The sequence below is a fragment of the Ahaetulla prasina genome, chromosome 2 (assembly GCF_028640845.1).
Source record: "Ahaetulla prasina isolate Xishuangbanna chromosome 2, ASM2864084v1, whole genome shotgun sequence".
Taxonomy (NCBI): domain Eukaryota; kingdom Metazoa; phylum Chordata; class Lepidosauria; order Squamata; family Colubridae; genus Ahaetulla; species Ahaetulla prasina.
Window position 1 is genome coordinate 289,704,084 of NC_080540.1, and position 20,852 is coordinate 289,724,935.

General features: G+C 46.5%; 1 protein-coding gene across 1 annotated transcript in view; it reads left to right on the forward strand.

Annotated features, from left to right (window-relative positions):
* MYO5B (myosin VB) overlaps positions 1-20,852 on the forward strand; it is a 322,900-nt gene that overhangs the window by 272,547 nt on the left and 29,501 nt on the right. Inside the window, exon 31 of the mRNA XM_058170954.1 lies at positions 4,427-4,625. Coding sequence (XP_058026937.1) covers positions 4,427-4,625 — 199 coding nt within the window. The remainder of the gene's footprint in view (positions 1-4,426; positions 4,626-20,852) is intronic.

Below are 20,852 nucleotides of genomic sequence, written 5' to 3' on the forward strand. Positions count from 1 at the left end.
AATGGTGAACTCCGAAAACTTTTTTTGCTTTCTTAAGTTTTGTTTCTGGAATAAGAAACTTTTAAATGAGGGAGACGGGAGCATAGGACTCCAAGGATAGAGGGTTTCAAAAATTTGCAATCCGGACCATGTCCCCCTAATCTTTGAGGACACTCCACAAATGTCTTTGAGATGTTATTCCTTTGGCTTCTTCAGATTCTCCAGCTAAGTAGAATGGTGGGACGTTAACCAAATAAATAACCTAGAAATCCATAACCAAGGCCCTTAATTCTTATGGACTGGCTACGTGGTAGCCAAAACTGAAGGAACTGATGTGTATGGTAGCAACCCAACAAGCAGGCAGTGCAATTTTAACCAGTGGGAGTCTCCTTCACAATCTTTAGTTCCTTAAATGTAAGTGTTCCTCATCGATATGTATTTGAGTAATGAGTGTGGTCAATCAATAGTTCCTAATGTAAGTATTGCCTACCTACTATGTATGTATATGATTAATGACTGTGAGCAATGATTCTCTTTGAAAAGAAAAGGTTCTGAGATATGTTGAATTCCCTATTGAGGAGTTGGGTTGGGTTGGGTTGGGTTGAGTTTTTTGGTACCTTCAAGCCTATCTTGACTCCTGGAGACTTCCTGGAGAAGGCCCTAAGTTTCCGTGGCAAGATTTTTGGAAATGGTTTGCCCTTGTCTCCTTCCTGGGGGTGAGGGAAAAGGACAGGCCCAAGGTCACCAAGATGGCTGTGTCTAAAGCAAGACTAGAACTCAAGTCTCCCAGTTTCTGATCTAGAACATTTAACAACGGTACCAATCTGTTTTCCCTATGTGTATATAAAATAAATACATACAGGTAATCCTCGACTTAACGACCACAATTGAGCCCAAAATTTCTGTTCCTAAGCAAAACGGTTAAGTGAGTTTTGTCCCATTTTAGGACCTTTCCTGCCCCAGCTGTTAAGTGAATCATTGCTGTTTGTTAAGTTACTAACACAGTTGTTAAGTGAATTTGGCTTCCCCATTGACCTTAACATAACATAACATAACATAACATCAGAGTTGGAAGGGACCTTGGAGGCCTTCTAGTCCAACCCCCTGCCCAGGCAGGAAACCCTACACCATCTCAGTCAGATGGTTATCCAACATTTTCTTAAAAATTTCCAGTGTTGGAGCATTCACAACTTCTGAAGGCAAGTTGTTCCACTTATTAATTGTTCTAACTGTCAGGAAATTTCTCCTTAGTTCTAAGTTGCTTCTTTCCTTGATCAGTTTCCACCCATTGCTTCTTGTTCTACCCTCAGGTGCTCTGGAGAACAGCCCGACTCCCACTTCTCTGTGGCAGCCCCTGAGATATTGGAACACTGCTATCATGTCTCCCCTGGTCCTTCTTTTGTTAAACTAGACATGCCCAGTTCCTGCAACCGTTCTTCATATGTTTTATCCTCCAGTCCCCTAATCATCTTTGTTGCTCTTCTCTGCACTCTTTCTAGAGTCTCAACATCTTTTTTACATCGTGGCGACCAAAACTGGATGCAATATTCCAAGTGTGGCCTTACCAAGGCATTATAAAGTGGTACTAGCACTTCACGTGATCTTGATTCTATCCCTCTGTTTATGCAGCCCAGAACTGTGTTGGCTAGGACTCCAAGATCCCTCTCACAGGTACTACTATTGAGCAAGGTACCACATATACGGTACTGGTGCATTTTGTTTTTTTGGCCTAAATGTAGAACCTTACTTTTTTCACTGTTGAATTTCATTTTGTTAGATAGGCAATGTTCAAGTCTGTCAAGATCTTTCTGTAACTTGAGCCTATCTTCTGGAGTGTTGGCTATTCCTGCCAGCTTGGTGTCATCTGCAAATTTGATGAGTTCCCCATCTATCCCCTCGTCCAAGTCATTGATGAAGATGTTGAAGAGTACTGGGCCTAAAACAGAGCCTTGGGGTACTCCACTGCATACTTCCCTCCATGTGGATGTAGTTCCGTTGAGGACTACACGTTGAGTGCGGTTGGTCAGCCAGTTTCGAATCCATCTGGTGGTGGTGCTGTCTAACCCACATTTTTCTACTTTATCTAGTAGTAGGTTATGGTCTACTTTATCAAATGCTTTACTGAAGTCCAAGTAAATTATATCAACAGCATTCCTCTGGTCTACTAATTTTGTCATTTTGTCAAAGAATGCGATAAGATTAGTCTGGCATGATCTGTTTTTGACAAACCCATGTTGGCTTTTGGTTATTACTTTGTTTGCTTCTAGGTGTTCGGTGATTCGTTGCTTGATTATCTTTTCCAGAATCTTCCCCGGTATTGAGGTCAGACTGATAGGTCTGTAGTTTCCTGGATCTGTTTTTTCCCCTTTTTTGAAGATGGGAACTACATCAGCTCTTTTCCAGTCCTCTGGCAGCTCCCCTGTGCTCCAGGATCTTTGAAAGATATAGTTCAGTGGTTCTGAGATCCGTCTGCCAGTTCCTTCAGAACCTTGGGGTGTAATCCATCCGGTCCTGGTGATTTGAACTCGTCTAGGGTAGACAGGTGTTCACTTACCATTTTCTTCCCTATTTTAACTTGTGTTTCTAATCTGTTTTTGTAGTGCTGTTTTGATAGGTTGGATTGTTTTTTCCTTTTTGTAAAGACAGATGCAAAATATGAGTTAAGTAGATCTGCTTTCTCCTGTTGCTTGTCATCTTCTTGCCACTTTCTCCCAGCAATGGGCCAATTGTTTCCTTGACTTTTTCTTGTTTTAACATGTTGGAAGAAGCTTTTTATTATTTTTACTTTTGTCGCTAGCCTTTGTTCATTGTGAGCCTTAGCTTTCTCACTTCATCTTTACAGGCTCGCTATTTGCTGATATTCTGCCTTAGTTATTTGCCCTCTTTCCATTTTTATATTTGTCCTTTTGTCTTTCAATTTGTCAGATAGTTCTTTATGCATCCATGCTGGTTTCTTTGTGATCTACTATTTTTCTTCTTCATTGGTATTGTGTTAGACTGTGCTTTTATAATCTCACTTTTAAATTTCCCAAGCTTCTTGAGTTGTTTTCCCCTGAGGATTCTCATCCATTGAATCCTTCTCAAGATCTCTAAGTTTATTGAAATTAGCTCTCTTAAAGTCCAAGACTCTAGTTTGACTTTGTTCTACTACTTGTATTTGCTTAATGTTGAATTCCAATATTGCGTGGTCACTTGCCCCAAGGTTCCTGTAGCTTCAACACCTTCTATCATTTCATCTCTGTTAGTGAGAATTAAGTCCAATATGGCTGACCCCTATGCCTTCTCTATTTTTGGGAAACAAAGTTGTCTGCTAGGTTTGTTAGGAACCTGTTGGATCTTCCACTTGGTGCAGGTTTGTTTCCCAGTTGATGTCAGGGTAGTTAAAATCCCCATTACTACTGTGATGTGCTTCCTACATACCTTAGTTAGCTGACTAGCAAAAGTTCATCTACTTCCTCTGTTTGGTTGGGTGGCCTATAGTATAGACCTATGGCAATATCGTTTTCACCCTTTTATATTGAAAATACATTCAAGATGATTTTCATCATTGTTGTGCTCTATTTCTGTAGAGATGTAGTTATTTCTTATATATAGTGCAACTCCACCTCCTCTTTTATTTGGTCTATTTCTTTTAAATAATTTATATCCCTCTAGTTGTATGTTCCATTTGTCAGTTTCATCCCACCAAGTTTCCGTAATGGCAACAATATCATACCTACCCTCATTTACTTGGATTTCTAATTCACCCTGTTTATTCCTCATACTCTGTGCATTGGTGTATAGACATTTGAGTCCATTTGGATTGATCTTGTGTTTACTGTCTACATAACCTGTGTTGACTGCCCCTACTTTCATGCCACCTGTTGGTTTAGTGCACATGGTATGGCACTCACTGTTAAATGCTTGGTTTTGCTTGATAGCATGGTTGATAGTCTTACCCATACAGACATCTATGTTACATGCACTGATAACCCTTTTAGTTTTCGATTGCTGGGGACAGAAAGTTGCTTGTCAGAAAGTTGCAAAAGGAGATCATATGAGCCAGGACATTGCAACCATCATAAATACATGCAAGTTGCCCAGGGTCTATATTTTGGTCATGTGACCACGGGGAAGCTAAAACAGTCGTATATGTGAAAAATGGTCGTAAGTCACCTTTTTCAGTGCTGTTGTAACTTTGAACAGTCACTAAACAAGCTGTTGTACCTGGATACGACATACATCAGTGAGCCTACACTTTTCCTGTTCACATGACCTAAAAAACCTTGGAAGATGTCTTTTGTTATCTAAGCTCTGCCTACAGTTTCTTAAAAGTATTTGGTCTGTGAATCCAAGCCCTAGTCCATCATATCATTAGAAGCATTATGGCAGTTTCTGGGTATCTTAAGTATCCAATATTATTTGAGTGACAAATGTCCTCATCTTTCTTGTTTCTCCCCCACTTCAGGCTCCTTGAGGCTCAACTCCAGGAACAGAGAAGGGAATATGAAGAAGAAATAGAAGTCCTTAAAGACCAGATGGAGACATTGAAGGAAGCGATGGAGAAACAACACGAAGTCTTCCTCCAGACGCTCCAGTTGTCCCCAGAAGCCCAAGTGGAGTTTGGCATCCAGCAGGAAATCTCACGACTGACCAGCGAAAACCTGGTATGGAGAAAAAGCAAAACCTCAGGGTTGTTTCTACCAAGGATGATAATGCCTTGTTCGAAAGATTGGTGCCCAACTCTTCAGTCAAAAAAAAACAACTTGAAGGTGGCTTTCACTCAGAGGTGGGTTTTAGCAGGTTCTGACCAGTTCTGGAGAACCGATAGCGGAAATTTTGAGTAGTTCGGAGAACCGGTAAATACCACCTATGACTGACCCCGCCTTCATTTATTCTCCACCTCCCGAGTCCCAGCTGATCGGGAGGAAATGGGGATTTTGCAGTATCCTTCGCCTGCCACACCCACCAAGCCATGCCACGCCCACAGAACTGGTAGTAAAAAAAATTGAATCCCACCACTGCCTTCACTGATTAGCCAGACACGCTCATATATGTAGAGCTCATAGCCGGGGTGAAATCCAGCAGGTTCTGACAGGTTCTGGAGAACCGGTAGCAGAAATTTTGAGCAGTTCGGAGAACCGGCAAATACCACTTCTGGCTGGCCCCAGGAGTGGGGAGGGAATGGGGATTTTGCAATATTCTTCCCCCAGGAGTGGGGAGGGAATGGGGATTTTGCAATATCCTTCCCCTGCCACACCCACCAAGCCACGCCCACAGAACCGGTAGTTTAAAAAATTGGATTTCACCACTGGCTCATAGGTGTATGAGAAGCTGATCATAGAGAAGAGCAACTAAGATGATTAAAGGCCTGGAGACTAAAACATACAAAGAGGAATTGGGTATGTCTACTAAATCTAGGGATTCTCCTGTTACTTGTCCCAGCTTCTGCCAACCTAGCAGTTTCGAAAGCATGTAAAAATGCAAGTTGAAAAAATAGGGACCACCTTTGGTGGGAAGGTAACAGCGTTCCGTGCGCCTTTGCCGTAGAGTCATGCCGGCCACATGACCAAGGAGATATGACCACGGAGACCATGGAGACGTCTTCGGCTTTGAAACGGAGATGAGCACCGCCCCCTAGAGTCAGCAACGACTAGCACATATGTGCGAGGGGAACCTTTACCATTTAATCTAGGGAAAAGAAGGTCTAGGGGTGACATGATAGCAGTAAGCCAGTATTTGAGGGGGTGCAATAAAGTAGGTGGGGTTCAACCTATTTTCCAAAGCACCAGAAGGCAGGACAAGAAACAATGGATGGAAACTAATCAAGGAGAGAAGCAACCTAGAACTAAAGAGAACTTCCTAAGAGTGAGAACAATTTACTAGTGGCATGACTGGCCTTCAGAAGTTATGGGTGCTCCGTCACTGGAGACTTTTAAGAAGAGACTGGACAGCCACTTGTCTGAAATGGTATAGAGTCTTCTGCTTGAGCAGGGGGTTGGACTAGAAGACCTCCAAGGTCCCTTCCAGCGCTATCCTTCTGTATTCCGTACGTGCGGTGTAAAAGATGCAATGCGCAAAATGGCGGCTGGGTGGGAGGAAGAAATATAAATGCAAAATCAGGAGATAAAGCAGTTCATAAAAAAAGGGAAAGAAAGCTTGACCATCTCACGGCGGAACTTCTGGGAAGACTATTCTGAAATTGATGGAATCTCTGCCATAAGAAATCGCCTCAGCTTCTCAGAACTTCTTTTTGAACTTCAAAATATTCTCTGGAATATTTTGTTCCAGGGGCCCCTTATTGGTTTCAGTTAATTTTGGGATGGAGCAGTCTCTTTTCAATACTAAAAACCTTCCATTCCTTCCAGGTGTGTAAAATAGTGCGCGGCTTATTATTTGATCTCCTTCCATGTCCTAACTGTAGGGTTAGTTTTGAATCAATTTTTATTGCTTAAAACAGCCCGTACGACCTGTATTTGTTTAGAATTTTGTTTTGTTTTGTTTTCGCCCTTCAAATCAATGTTGGCTCCTGGCAACTGCCTGGACAAGTCCCTGCAATTCTCTTGGCAAGATTTCAGAAATAACTTCCCCTTGCCTACTTCCCAGGGCTGAGAGTGAGTGAGTGAGAGATTGGCCCAAGGTCACGCAGCTGGCTTGGTGCCCAAGGCAGGACTAGCACTCACAGCCTCCTGGTTTCTAGCCTGGTACCTTAACCATTACACCAAACTGGCTTTCTGTGTTATGGTTATACAGATTTATTATGCATTATCCTTACACAAAGCAGAACAAATATATCATATATAGAAGGTCGGGGACAATGGTGGGTTTCAAAAATTTTTACTACCGATTCTGTGGGCATGACATGATGGGCATGGTGTGGCTTGGTGGGCGTAGCAGGGGAAGGATACTCTAAAATCTCCATTCCCTCCCCACTCCAGGGGAAGGTTACTGCAAAATCTCCATTTCCTCCTGATCAGCTGGGACTTGGGGGGAGGCAGAGAATAGATGGGGGTATCAAGCTCAAGGCCCGCAGGCTGGGGCCAGCCTGAAAATAGCAAAGGACCAGCCCGCGGTGCCTCTGCTACTGAAAACAAGGCGCGCACACACACACACACACACCCGCACACCATTTTGGTCAGCAGGGTGCTGCAGGAGGCTGTCCAGGCTGAAAATGGGGCACAGGGGGTCACACGCTGGGGCCCCAATCCCTATTTTGGCCAGCAGGGTGCTGCAGGAGGCATCTGTTCCGTTCTCCACCCACCACCCCCGCCAGTCCGAGGACGAAAACTACAATGCTGATCCAGCCCTTGAAGAAATCCAGTTTAACACTCCTGAGCTACCGCTTTTAACCAGCAGTGCCCAGTAGCCAGTTGTAAAGCTTAGACTGTACCACTGAGCTATGCCCTGCCCCTCACTGGCGCTCCTGGAAAAAGCTTGCCTAGTACAGCAAGATTCTAACCTGAATTTCCCTTTAGAAGGAATGGACCAATCGCTCTGTTTCCAGTCCAAGTCAGTTTACCATTGTTTATTTGATCCATTTGGCTCAACAGACTAATGCAGTCTGTTATTAACACAGCTGCTTGCAATTACTGCAAGTTCAAGTCCCACCAGGCCCAAGGTTGACTCAGCCTTCCATCCTTTATAAGGTAGGTAAAATGAGGACCCAGATTGTTGGGGGCAATAAAAGTTGACTTTGTATATAATATACAAATGGATGAAGACTATTGCTTAACACAATGTAAGCCGCCCTGAGTCTTCGGAGAAGGGCGGGATATAAATTCAAATAAAAATAAAAAATAAAAAAAAATTCTCTAAGAGCAACAGCAGTCACAAACATCAAACTTACAGCATGAATATTTTATGGGGGTTTCGGTTTTTTAAGCCAAGCCTCGAATTACAAAATTCAGAGAAGTTCATGCACTGAAGGATGTCTATATTTGGATCCAGGTATTGGTCTGAGAAGTTTGCTCAGGTCGGTCTATTTTTGGATAACAAAATGGACAAAAATAAAGTCTCCCTGTGGGAATATGCTTAACCTGCCTTCTGGATAGAAAGGCGTAGTAGCAGCAGCAACAGCAGCGATACTGCCATGGTTGAGTAATAGCCTGGTTTGGAACAATTTTGGATGGATTTTCAGGAGCTTTTTCTGCATGTCTGGGTTCAAGGCGACTTCCCTACTGAATACTTGTTCAGCAGCAGTACAAGTAGTGTTCGACTTAGAGTCACAATTGGGACCACAATTTCTGTTCCTACGCAAGGCAGTTGTTGTGAGTTGCCCCCAATTTCACAATCTTTTTTTGCCACAGTTGTTACGTGAATCACGCAGTCGTTAAGCAAATCCAGCCCCTCCCATTGGCCTTGCTTATCAGAAGCTGGCTAGGAAGGTCACAGTGAGAGGGATCTTGGAGTCCTAGTAGACAACCATTTAGATATAGGCCAGCAGTGTGCAGCTGCTGCTAAAAAAGCCAACACAGTTCTGGGCTGCATAAACAGAGGGATAGAATCAAGATCACGTGAAGTGTTAGTGCCACTTTATAATGCCTTGGTAAGGCCACACTTGGAATACTGCATTCAGTTTTGGTCGCCACGATGTAAAAAAGATGCTGAGACTCTAGAAAGAGTGCAGAGAAGAGCAACAAAGATGATTAGGGGACTGGAGGCTAAAACATATGAAGAACGGTTGCAGGAACTGGGTATGTCTAGTTTAATGAAAAGAAGGACTAGGGGAGACATGATAGCTGTGTTCCAATATCTCAGGGGCTGTCACAGAGAAGTGGGAGTCGGGCTGTTCTCCAAAGCACCTGAGGGTAGAACAAGAAGCAATGGGTGGAAACTGATCAAGGAAAGAAGCAACTTAGAACTGAGGAGAAATTTCCTGACAGTTAGAACAATTAATAAGTGGAATGACTTGCCTGCAGAAGTTGTGAATGCTCTGACACTGGAATTTTTTAAGAAAACGTTGGATAACCATCTGTCTGAGATGATGTAGGGTTTCCTGCCTAGGCAGGGGGTTGGACTAGATGGCCTCCAAGGTCCCTTCCAACTCTGTTGTTGTATTGTATTGTATTGTATAGATAGTGATCACGTGACACTGGGCCTCTGCAATCATCATAAATACATGCCAATTGTCAATTGCTCAAATTCTGGGTCACATGACCATGAGGATACTGCAACAGTCCTAAGTGTGAGGATCAGTCGTCAGCCACTTTTTTCAGTGCTGTTGTAACTTCAAACGGTCACTATATGAGTGGTTGTAAATTGAGGATTATCCATAAAGGGCCAAAACATATCCTCTGACTAGCAGACTATCCTGTAAATAAATGTGCGCTCCTTCAAGAGCCATAAATTTACACGATCTGCTGAACTGAGCCATTTATGGTTCCGTCCCAGGCGCCTGATGGACCCGGAGAGGTTCCGGACGGAGCTTGGGCCATTCCCTGAGGGTCTGGCTCACGGCACGTCTGAGGAACTTGTTGCGGCCTGGGAACGGGCCGCGGCGGGGGCCTTAGATCGTGTCGTGCCTTTGCGGCCTCTGACCCGCGGGTCCCAACCGGCTCCTGGTTCTCCGAGGAGCTGAGGGGATGAAGCGCGGAGAAGACGCCTAGAGAGTTCCTGGAGGTCTAGCCGTTCAGAGGCTGATCGGACACTAGTGAAGTCCTATACAAGGACTTACCTAGTGGCATTGAGGGAAGCGGCGTTGCTCGCCTCCTCCCTCATTGCGCCGGCAGATAACCGCCCAGCCGCCCTGTTCCGGGTGACTCGCCCTTCTTCACCAGGGGAGCGGGATGACCCGCTGCAGGACGTGCTGAGGAGTTTAACGTTATCTATACGATAAAACCGTTCAGCTCCGGGACGGGTTGGACCAAGATTGCAGTGACTCAGGTGAGGCGTCCGAGGGTGGTCTTGGTGACATTGTCTGGGATGAGTTTGACCCTGTGGCTCCCGAGGACATGGACAGGTTGTTGAGTAGACTGAATGCCACCACGTGTTTACTGGACCCGTGCCCTCCTGGCTGGTGCTGGCCACTCAGGAGGTGACACGAGGCTGGCTCCAGGCGATTACGATCGCTTTGGTGGAGGTGTCTTTCCGCCGCCTTGAAAGAGGCGGTGGTGAGACCCCTCCTAAAAAGCCTTCCTGGACCCGGCTGTTTTAGGTAATTATCGTCCAGTCTCCAACCCGCCGCGCGAAGGTTGTAGAGAGTATGGTGGCATATCAGTTTCCCTGCACCTGGATGAAACCGTCTATCTAGACCTGTTCCAGTCCGGTTTCCGCCCGGTTACAGCACAGAGACGGCTTTGGTCGCGTTGGTGGATGATCTCTGGAGGGCCAGGGATAGGGGTTGTTCCTCTGCCCTGGTCCTATTAGACCTCTCAGCGGCTTTGATACCATCGACCATGGTATCCTGCTGCGCCGGCTGGAGGGATTGGGAGTGGGAGGCACCGTTTATCGGTGGTTCTCCTCCTATCTCTCCGACCGGTCAGTCGGTGTTGACAGGGGCAGAGGTGGGCCGGGCGCCTCACTTGTGGGGTGCCGCGGGTCGATCCTCGCCTTCTGTTCTTTATCTACATGAAGCCGCTGGGTGAGATCATCAGTGGTTTCGGCGTGAGGTATCAGCTGTATGCGGATGACACCCAGCTGTACCTTTCCGCGGACCACCCCAAGCTATCAGTGCTGTCCCGGTGTCTGGAGGCTATGCGGGTCTGGATGGGAGAAACAGGCTCAAGCTCAATCCCTCCAAGACAGAGTGGCTGTGGATGCGGCATCCCGGTACAGTCAGCTAAATCCGGCTGACCATCGGTGGCGAGTCATTGGCCCCGATGGAGGGTGCGCAACAGCGTCCTCCTGGATGAGCGGCTGTCTTTGGAAGATCATTTGACGGCCGTCTCCAGGAGGCGTTTTACCAGGTTCGCCTGGTGCGCCAGTTGCGCCTTTCTGGACCGGGATGCCCTGTGCACAGTCACCACGCACTCGTGACGTCTCGCCTGGATTACTGCAATGCTCTCTACATGGGGCTCCCCTTGAAGGGCATCCGGAGGCTGCAGTTAGTCCAGAATGCGGCTGCGCGGGTGATAGAGGGAGCCCCTCGTGGCTCCCGTATAACACCTATCCTGCGCAGACTGCACTGGCTGCCTGTGGCCTTCCGGGTGCGCTTCAAGGTTTTGGTGACCACCTTTAAAGCGCTCCATGGCATAGGGCCGGGTTATCTACGGGACCGCCTGCTGCTACCGAATACCTCTCACCGACCGTGCGCTCTCACAGAGAGGGACTCCTCAGTGCCGTCAGCGAGGCAATGTCGTCTGGCGCCCAGGAAGGGCCTTCTCTGTGGGGCTCCCACCCTCTGGAATGAACTGCCCCAGGACTTCGTCAGCTTCGGACCTTGGACCTTCCGCGAGCTTAAAACATATCTATTTAATTGCGCAGGACTGAGTTAGATTTTAGTTTATGGGTTTTATCTTGGGTTTTAATTTTTATATTTTTAATTAAGGCTTTGAATAAGTTTTTTAATTGTTTTTAGAATTGTATTTATTGTATTTCTTGCTTTTAAATGCCTGTAAACCGCCCTGAGTCCTTTGGGAGATAGGGCGGTATATAAATATAAACAATAAATAAATAAATAATAAATTTATGCTGAATTTAGTTTCCACCTGAGGCAGCCTCTTGTGGAAAAATCAGCCGGCTTGCTTCATCTGTGATTCACTGTTATTGGAATCCAGAAAAAGAGTTAATCCAATAACCAGCCAAAATGTGCTGTGCTAACACTCCCGTGTTGAAACAGCTGAACTTGTTCCTCTATGTGAAGCTCATGAGATGGATGACCACCTGAAGAGCTGTATGCTTTAATTCAGGGATGTCCAACCTTGGGAACGTTAAGACCTGTGGACTTCAACTCCCAGAATTCCTCAGCCAGACACTGTTCCCTAGCACTCGATCAATATAGGCCATGGGTCTCCAACCTTGGCAACTGGAAGGCTTGTGGACTTCAACTCCCAGAATTCCTTAGCCAGCCAGTAGTCTATTAATATAGGACTAAGGTCTCCAACCTTAGCAACTGGAAGGCTTGTGGACTTCAACTCCCAGAATTCCTTAGCCAGCCAGTAGTCTATTAATATAGGACTAAGGTCTCCAACCTTGGCAACTGGAAGGCTTGTGGACTTCAACTCCCAGAATTCCTTAGCCAGCCAGTAGTCTATTAATATAGGACTAAGGTCTCCAACCTTAGCAACTGGAAGGCTTGTGGACTTCAACTCCAAGAATTCCTTAGCCAGCCGGTAGTCTATTAATATAGGACTAAGGCAGGGGTGTCCAAACTTGGTCCCTTTAAGACTTGTGGACTTCAACTCCCAGAGTCCCTCAGCCAGCAAAGCTGGCTGAGGAACTCTGGGAGTTGAAGTCCACAAGTCTTAAAGGGACCAAGTTTGGACACCCCTGGACTAAGGTCTCCAACCTTAGCAACTTGAAGACTTGTGGACTTCAACTCCCAGAATTCCTTAGCCAGCCAGTGTTTCCTAGTACTCTATTAATATAGGCCGGAGGTCTCCAACTGTTGTGGCTCCTGCCCCCGAACCTGGCCCCATGCCCAAAAGTGCCTTGGAGCCGGGCCTGCTGCCAGAAAGTGACTCAGAGCCAGGCCTGCTTCCAGAAAGTGATTTGGCCAGTAAGGGAGAAGGGCCGTCAGGACTTACCTTGGAGGCACCGGCCTCCCTGGATCAGCTCCAGGAGCCAGAAGCAGGTCAAGTGAAAGAGATAACGAGGCCTCCTTCTCCTGATTCTTTCCTCCCCCCCCCAGGCCACGCCTGCAGACCCAGCTGACAGCAATCAGGCTTGGCTCAATTCCAGGTTTTGTAGGCAGGAGAAAAGGGAACAACAGAAGCAGGGGAGGGGCAGGCCTAGGAAGTGCTGAGTCATGGAGCCACACCCCACAGGATATAAAAGGCAGCAAGAGCTGGTGTGTCTCTTTTTATCAGGCAAATCCACGGATTGACTAGAGATGAAGGTTGTGACTCACCAGCGTCTTGGCAGCTATCAAGGGCTTTGGCAGACGCTGATTCTTTGCTGCCAGAACTGATAAGAGCCAGCTAATTAAGCCATCGTTCGGACGGAGGCGAGGAGGACACAACACCAACTGTCGTGTCCCACTCCTCCGCTGGACGGCTGGGTCAGGAAAACCGAATCAGGCTTGCCTCTGCAGCTCTGCCCAAAGTCTACCAAAGTCCTCAGAGCAGGCAGGAGACCAGAAAGTGACTTCAGCAAGATAACTTCGACTTTGCCTGGCTCAGAGACTGCCAGAAAGCAGATCCTTTATATAGGCCATGGGGTGTGGCTCCATGACTCAGCACTCATTAAGGTCTGCCCTCCTTCCTTCTGTTGCCTCCGCCTATCCAGTCTTCTGATGCGAGGTCACTCCAATCAGCAGCTGTTGGAAATAAACTTTCCTCAGGCTCACATGCTGTGGAGGAGGGGAGGGGTCTAGCTGCTCTGTTTGCCTGGGCATGGAGCCAGGGCTGGGGCCAGGATGCTCCTCCTCTGCAGCCTGCTTGGGCATGGAGCCAGGGCTGGGACTGGGAGGTGCCCCTCCTCTTCAGCTTGTCTGGGCATGGAGCCAGGGCTGGGGCCGGGATGCTCCCTCCTCTGCAGCCTGCTTGGGCATGGAGCCAGGGCTGGGACTGGGAGGTGCCTCCTCTTCAGCTGGTCTGGGCATGGAGCCAGGACTGGGGCCGGGAGGCATACATTCCTCCGTGTTCGGGAGCAGATAAGAAGGCCCCGGCTGCTGTGAGAGCAGGCAAGACATAACACCAACCTTAGCAACTTGAAGGCTTGTGGACTTCAGCTCCCAGAATTCCTCAGCCAGCCACTGTTCCCTAGCACTCGATCAATATAGGCCATGGGTCTCCAACCTTGGCAACTGGAAGGCTTGTGGACTTCAACTCCCAGAATTCCTTAGCCAGCCAGTAGTCTATTAATATAGGACTAAGGTCTCCAACCTTAGCAACTGGAAGGCTTGTGGACTTCAACTCCCAGAATTCCTTAGCCAGCCGGTAGTCTATTAATATAGGACTAAGGCAGGGGTGTCCAAACTTGGTCCCTTTAAGACTTGTGGACTTCAACTCCCAGAGTCCCTCAGCCAGCAAAGCTGGCTGAGGAACTCTGGGAGTTGAAGTCCACAAGTCTTAAAGGGACCAAGTTTGGACACCCCTGGACTAAGGTCTCCAACCTTAGCAACTTGAAGACTTGTGGACTTCAACTCCCAGAATTCCTTAGCCAGCCAGTGTTTCCTAGTACTCTATTAATATAGGCCGGAGGTCTCCAACTGTTGTGGCTCCTGCCCCCGAACCTGGCCCCATGCCCAAAAGTGCCTTGGAGGCGGGCCTGCTGCCAGAAAGTGACTCAGAGCCAGGCCTGCTGCCAGAAAGTGATTTGGCCAGTAAGGGAGAAGGGCCGTCAGGACTTACCTTGGAGGCACCGGCCTCCCTGGATCAGCTCCAGGAGCCAGAAGCAGGTCAAGTGAAAGAGATAACGAGGCCTCCTTCTCCTGATTCTTTCCTCCCCCCCCCAGGCCACGCCTGCAGACCCAGCTGACAGCAATCAGGCTTGGCTCAATTCCAGGTTTTGTAGGCAGGAGAAAAGGGAACAACAGAAGCAGGGGAGGGGCAGGCCTAGGAAGTGCTGAGTCATGGAGCCACACCCCACAGGATATAAAAGGCAGCAAGAGCTGGTGTGTCTCTTTTTATCAGGCAAATCCACGGATTGACTAGAGATGAAGGTTGTGACTCACCAGCGTCTTGGCAGCTATCAAGGGCTTTTGGCAGACGCTGATTCTTTTGCTGCCAGAACTGATAAGAGCCAGCTAATCAAGCCATCGTTCGGACGGAGGCGAGGAGGACACAACACCAACTGTCGTGTCCCACTCCTCCGCTGACGGCTGGGTCAGGGAAAACCGAATCAGGCTTGCCTCTGCAGCTCTGCCCAAAGTCCTAGCAAAGTCCTCAGAGCAGGCAGGAGACCAGAAAATGACTTCAGCAAGATAAGTTCGACTTTGCCTGACTCAGAGACTGCCAGAAAGCAGATCCTTTATATAGGCCATGGGGTGTGGCTCCATGACTCAGCACTCATTAAGGCCTGCCCCTCCCTTCCTTCTGTTGCCTCCGCCTATCCAGTCTTCTGATGCGAGGGTCACTCCAATCAGCAGCTGTTGGAAGTAAACTTTCCTCAGGCTCACATGCTGTGGAGGAGGGGGAGGGGTCTAGCTGCTCTGTTTGCCTGGGCATGGAGCCAGGGCTGGGGCCAGGGGATGCTCCCTCCTCTGCAGCCTGCTTGGGCATGGAGCCAGGGCTGGGACCGGGAGGTGCCCCCTCCTCTTCAGCTTGTCTGGGCATGGAGGCAGGACTGGGGCCGGGAGGCATACATTCCTCCGTGTTCGGGAGCAGATAAGAAGGCCCCGGCTGCTGTGAGAGCGGGCAAGACACAACATCAACCTTAGCAACTTGAAGGCTTGTGGACTTCAGCTCCCAGAATTCCTCAGCCAACCACTGTTCCCTAGCACTCGATTAACATAGGCCATGGGTCTCCAAACTTAGTAACTTGAAGGCTTGCGGACTTCAACTCCCAGAATTCCCCAGCCAGCCAGTGTTTCGTAGTATTCTATTAATATAGGACACGGGTCTCCAAACTTGGCAACTTGAAGGCTTGTGGACTTCAGCTCCCAGAATCCCTCAGCCAGCATGGCCAGCTGGAGAATTCTGGGAGTTGAAGTCCACAAGTCTTCAGGTAGCTAAGTTTGGGCATTCTTACTTTTGGGAGGGGAGCAGGAACAGGTATGCCCCACCGCAAAGGAGATTCTTTCTTCTACCTAAGAGACTTGATCCAGGTTTACAGTGTGATAGAGTCCCAGTCTGGTTAGGGAAGCAAACGATCTAAAGTGAAAAACGGCTATCCTGCAATCACTGACACCTGCTAAGTAAATGACCTGTATAAATCTTTCCTTGAGGACAATCAAAGAATACAGTACTTAAATGCAGTCGCCCATTCAAACAGAAGTGGTGTGAGCTTTTCCAAGGTAGTTTTCAGGACACGAAATATCTACTGCCAGAGAAAAGTGAGCCATCACAAGAAACAAGATCAAAGGGGGAAAAAATTAAGATGGTCTAAATTTGCCCTGACTTCTAAATTTCCCAGAGGTGTGATGGACCAGAAGACTGGGAGTTCTAGTTCTCCTTTAGGCACCGAATTTGGCTGGGTAACTTTTTTTATTTATTTATTTATTTATTTTTGTCACAACATTATATACAAGCACATATAATGATAGAAAAACAATAGGACAGGAACGGTAGGCACTTTTGTGCACTTATGCACGCCCCTTATAGTCCTCTTAGGAATGGGGTGAGGTCAATGGTAGACAGTTTTTGGTTAAAGCTTTTGGGAGTTTGAGAAGAGACCACAGAGTCAGGTAGTATGTTCCAAGCGTTAACAACTGTGTTACAAAAGTCATATTTTCTGCAATCAAGATTGGAGCGGTTAACATTAACTTTGAATCTATTGTTTGCTCTTGTATTATTGCGATTGAAGCTGAAGTAGTCTTTTAACAGGAAGGACATTGCAATAGATGATTCTGTGTGTTAAACACAGGTCATGTCGGAGTCGGTGGAGTTCTAAGTTTTCTAATCCCAGGATTTCAAGTCTGGAGGTATAAGGTATTTTGTTGTTTACAGAGGAGCGGAGAACTCTTCTTGTAAAATATTTCTGGACTCGTTCAATTTTATTAATGTCAGAGATGTGGTATGGGTTCCAGACAGGTGAACTGTATTCAAGAATGGGTCTTGCAAATGTTTTGTATGCTCTGGTTAGTAGTGTAGTGTTTTTGGAAAAGAAGCTACGCAAAATTAGGTTTACAACTCTTAGAACCTTTTTTGCTAAATAGTTGCAGTGGGCTTTGGCACTTAGATCATTTGATATGAAAACTCCAAGGTCTTTAACAGGGTGGGGGTCATCTGTAAGGGAATGTCCATCAAGCTTGTATTTAGTGTTTGGGTTCTTTTTTCCCAATATGTAAGACTGAGCATTTGCTGGTTGAGATTTGGGCCAGTTCTTCTAACAGGGTAGTTGTTGGAAGAAAATAGGACTGTGTGTTCTACACAATTCCTTAACTTGTACAAATAAAATGGGAAACAACAGTTTCAAGAAAAGGAAAATTGTTTCCTCATCACTCCCACCCCCACAAATTTCTCCCAGACAAGTTACAATATTTGATTGTTTCATCAGCTCCGTTGTGGAATATTCTTCTACACAGACCCACACTATAAAATAAACCTTGCCCAAAGTTGCTTTTTGTGTTTACAGCTTTTATAGACAGGCTCTAAAAGCCACTGTTTATTTGCTGAACTAGCTCCATTTTCTTCGCCCAACCAAGTTCTCAGTAAAAATTATAGGTACCTTAAATAAGAATCTGAAGAGGGCGTTTCGGAAAGCATTGTGACAACTTTGCTCTTTAGAGTAATTCAGGCTCGCCATAGCAACCTGACAAAATTACTTGACTCACAATGTATAATTGATTTGCTTAGTAGAGATTGAAACAAACCCCTGAAAGAGAGGGGGGGGGAAATTCAGTTCAATCAAAGGCTCTCAGTTCAGTTGAGTCTGATGAGAATATCATCATCACAATCACAAAATAAATACAAAGGCCTGCAAATAAAAGTAGAACAACTTTTGGCAAGTTGTGTGGGGGGAGGCAAAGATAAGACCAACAGCGATGGGCGCCTTGGGTGCAATCCCAAAACATCTGGAGCACCACGTGAACATCATCAGCCCTGACAAAGTCCCCATCCATCAATTGCAAAAGGCAGTTTTATTAGGAGCAGCTTACATCCTTTAATGCCTTTAATATTATTAAGGCATAAATGAGATGTTTACTTTATCCTCACAACAGTTCTACTAGGTTGGATAAGTTGAGTGCTGGTGATTAATCACCTGTCAGGAATGGACCATGCTCAAGGGCCGGTTTAGCTCACGCTGGTAAAAGCCTGTTATTAAGAACACAGTAGCCTGCAATTACTGCAGGTTCGAGCCCGGCCCAAGGTTGACTCAGCCTTCCATCCTTTATAAGGTAGGTAAAATGAGGACCCAGATTGTTGGGGGGGCAATAAGTTGACTTTGTAAAAATATACAAATAGAATGAGACTATTGCCTTATACACTGTAAGCCGCCCTGAGTCTTCGGAGAAGGGCGGGGTATAAATGTAAACAAAAACAAAAAAAAGTAGAAAATCTCCGATTCACAGCATCTTTCTCAACGGTTTCCTGCAGTTTTTTTGATTATGGATGCAAATCCATAACTTACTACAAATAGCCAGAAAGCTCTGACCACAGGAGAGGTCACCCCTCTGAGACAAATGTCCTTCCTCCTTTTGACACAGATGTCTTGAACTGCAGCGTAGATTCTCTGAGTGGAAAAAATGTTGTGGACGTATTTAGTCTACTTTATTCTCATTGCACCTCGTACAACGAAATTAAATGCCATCTTCAGTGTACATTAGAACTATAAAAATAAAACACAAACGCACATCCTTCACATTCTATACAATCAAATTGAAAACCCCTGATACTGCATTAATATTGCACTATACAATTCAATATTGTTACTGCCCTGGGATAGAAGCTGTTTTTCAGCCTATTTGTCCTTGTTTTTATTGCTCTGTACTGTCTGCCAGATGGTAATAGTTCAAAAAAAAAAAAAAAGGGGGAGTGCCCAGGATGAGATGGATCTTTATGAATGTTTTAAAAAAAAAATTAAAAAATATTTTTTATTAAATAGTTTGTCTTTAAAAACAACACAAAAAACAATCACACATGTATAAAAATAAGATGTCAAGACATATTAAACATTACATAATATTAATGGTAATTTTACAGCATTTTGTATCGACCTACGTATTTTGCCTTTGTTTCTCTATTCTATCATTTCTATTTACTACTCAATAGTAGGATAATCGCGTTACTCCAACATATATGAATGTTTTGAACTTTCTTAAGGCAGCGGGAGCTATAAAGCTTTTCCAAAGAGGGGAGAGGGCAATCAATGATCCTCTGGGCAATGACGTTGACCCTTTGGAGCACTGTCCTATCATATGCCACTGTGCAATTGGCAAATCATACACAGGTGCAGTAAGTTAAGATACTCTCTAAGGTGCAGCGGTAGAAGGTCACCAGCAGTGTTTCATTCAGTTGTTGTTTCCTGAGAAGTCTCAGGTAGTATAATCTCTGCTGGGCCCTTTTGACCAGTGCTGCAACGTGAGCGCCCCAGGTCAGGTCCTCTTTTTATGATAACACCCAGAAAAATAAATGTTTCTGACATCCGTCTTGGTTCCAGCAGCTATACATTAAAATCCCAAACCCTGGAAATAGCTGTAGCTAGACTTCAAACTGAGTTGGCTGCTGTGTTGTTTTTTTTCTGGTTACCTTGCAACCTTTTAAAATGGACTTGCTTGGTTGCCCGTTCAAAGTGGACGTACTCTTCCGCTGAATTTGGAGATGTAATGCTTTTTGGGGTTTTCCTGGACTCACTTGTGGAGAAGTGAGTGACAACTGTGGCTGTCGTGTCCCACTCCTCCGCTGACGGCCGGGTCAGGGAAATCCGAATCAGGCGTGCCTCTGCAGCTCTGCCAAAGTCCTAGCAAAGTCCTCTGGGCAGGCAGGAGACCAGAAAGTGACTTCAGCAAGATATGTTTAGACTTTGCCTGACTCAGAGACTGCCAGAAAGCAGATCCTTTATATAGGCCATGGGGTGTGGCTCCATGACTCAGCCCTTATCCCGGCCTGCCCCTCCCTTCCTTCTGTTGCCTCCGTCTATCAAGTCTTCTGACGCGAGGGTCACACCAGTCTGCAGCTGTTGGCAATTGACCTCCCTCAGGCTCACATGCTGTGGAGGAGGGGGAGGGGTCTAGTTGCTCCGTTTGCCTGGGCATGGAGCCAGAGCTGGGGGCTGGAGATACTTCCTCCTCTTCAGCCTGTCTGGGCATGGAGCCAGGGCTGGGGCTGGGAGGCATACTAGGACATTCCTCCGTGTTCGGAAGCAGATAAGAAGACCCCGGCTGTGGTGAGATCGGACGAGACACAACAGTGGCCAGGAGCGCTCTTTGCACAAACGCAGCTTCTGTGAAAGTGGTGCTCATTTCTAGATTGGGAGGCATTGCTCATATCACTCATATCTTAGACCAGGGGTCCTCAACCCACAGTCCACGGCCCACTACCGGGCTGCGGCTTATTCAAAATTGGGCTGCGTGAGTGGCAGGTGAGCATGCATGCAGTCGCAACCTCTCATGTGCGAGTGGCAGGTGCTTGCGCTCTCAGTCCCACTCAAATGAAGCTGTGACTGCACCTGACCCTCACACAAAACCATCCCATTTCCCCCCAACTGCGCCGGGCCACCAACCTGGAAAATCTGGGGGCTGCTGCCTTAGACTCCTCTCAATTGCACAATCACAATTGAAAAGTGTTCAAAAGCTGCAGCTGATCCAGAACACAACAGCATGTTTGCTGGCTGAGGAACTCTGGGAGTTGAAGTCCACAAGTCTTAAAAGTTGCCAAGGTCGGAGACCCCTGCTATAAACAATTGCTTCTTCCCCCAGGCATTGATGAAGTTCTAGTGTGAGTCTAGATTTGATTACGTGTTGATAAGGTATTTTTTTAGGGGCCTCAATCCAATTTTATTTTTGATTGGATTTGTGTACCTTGGTTTTATCTGGTTCCTCCCCTAATTTCCCCTGGCAGCTGTGCACATTTGTTAAACAAATATATGAACGCATCTGCCGAGGAAGCCTTGTTTTGCTTTTCGCTCCTTGCTGTCTTTAAACTGGTACTTGGCAAAAGGCTCCATCTGAGTAGTGGCTGAGCTTGATCTGGGAT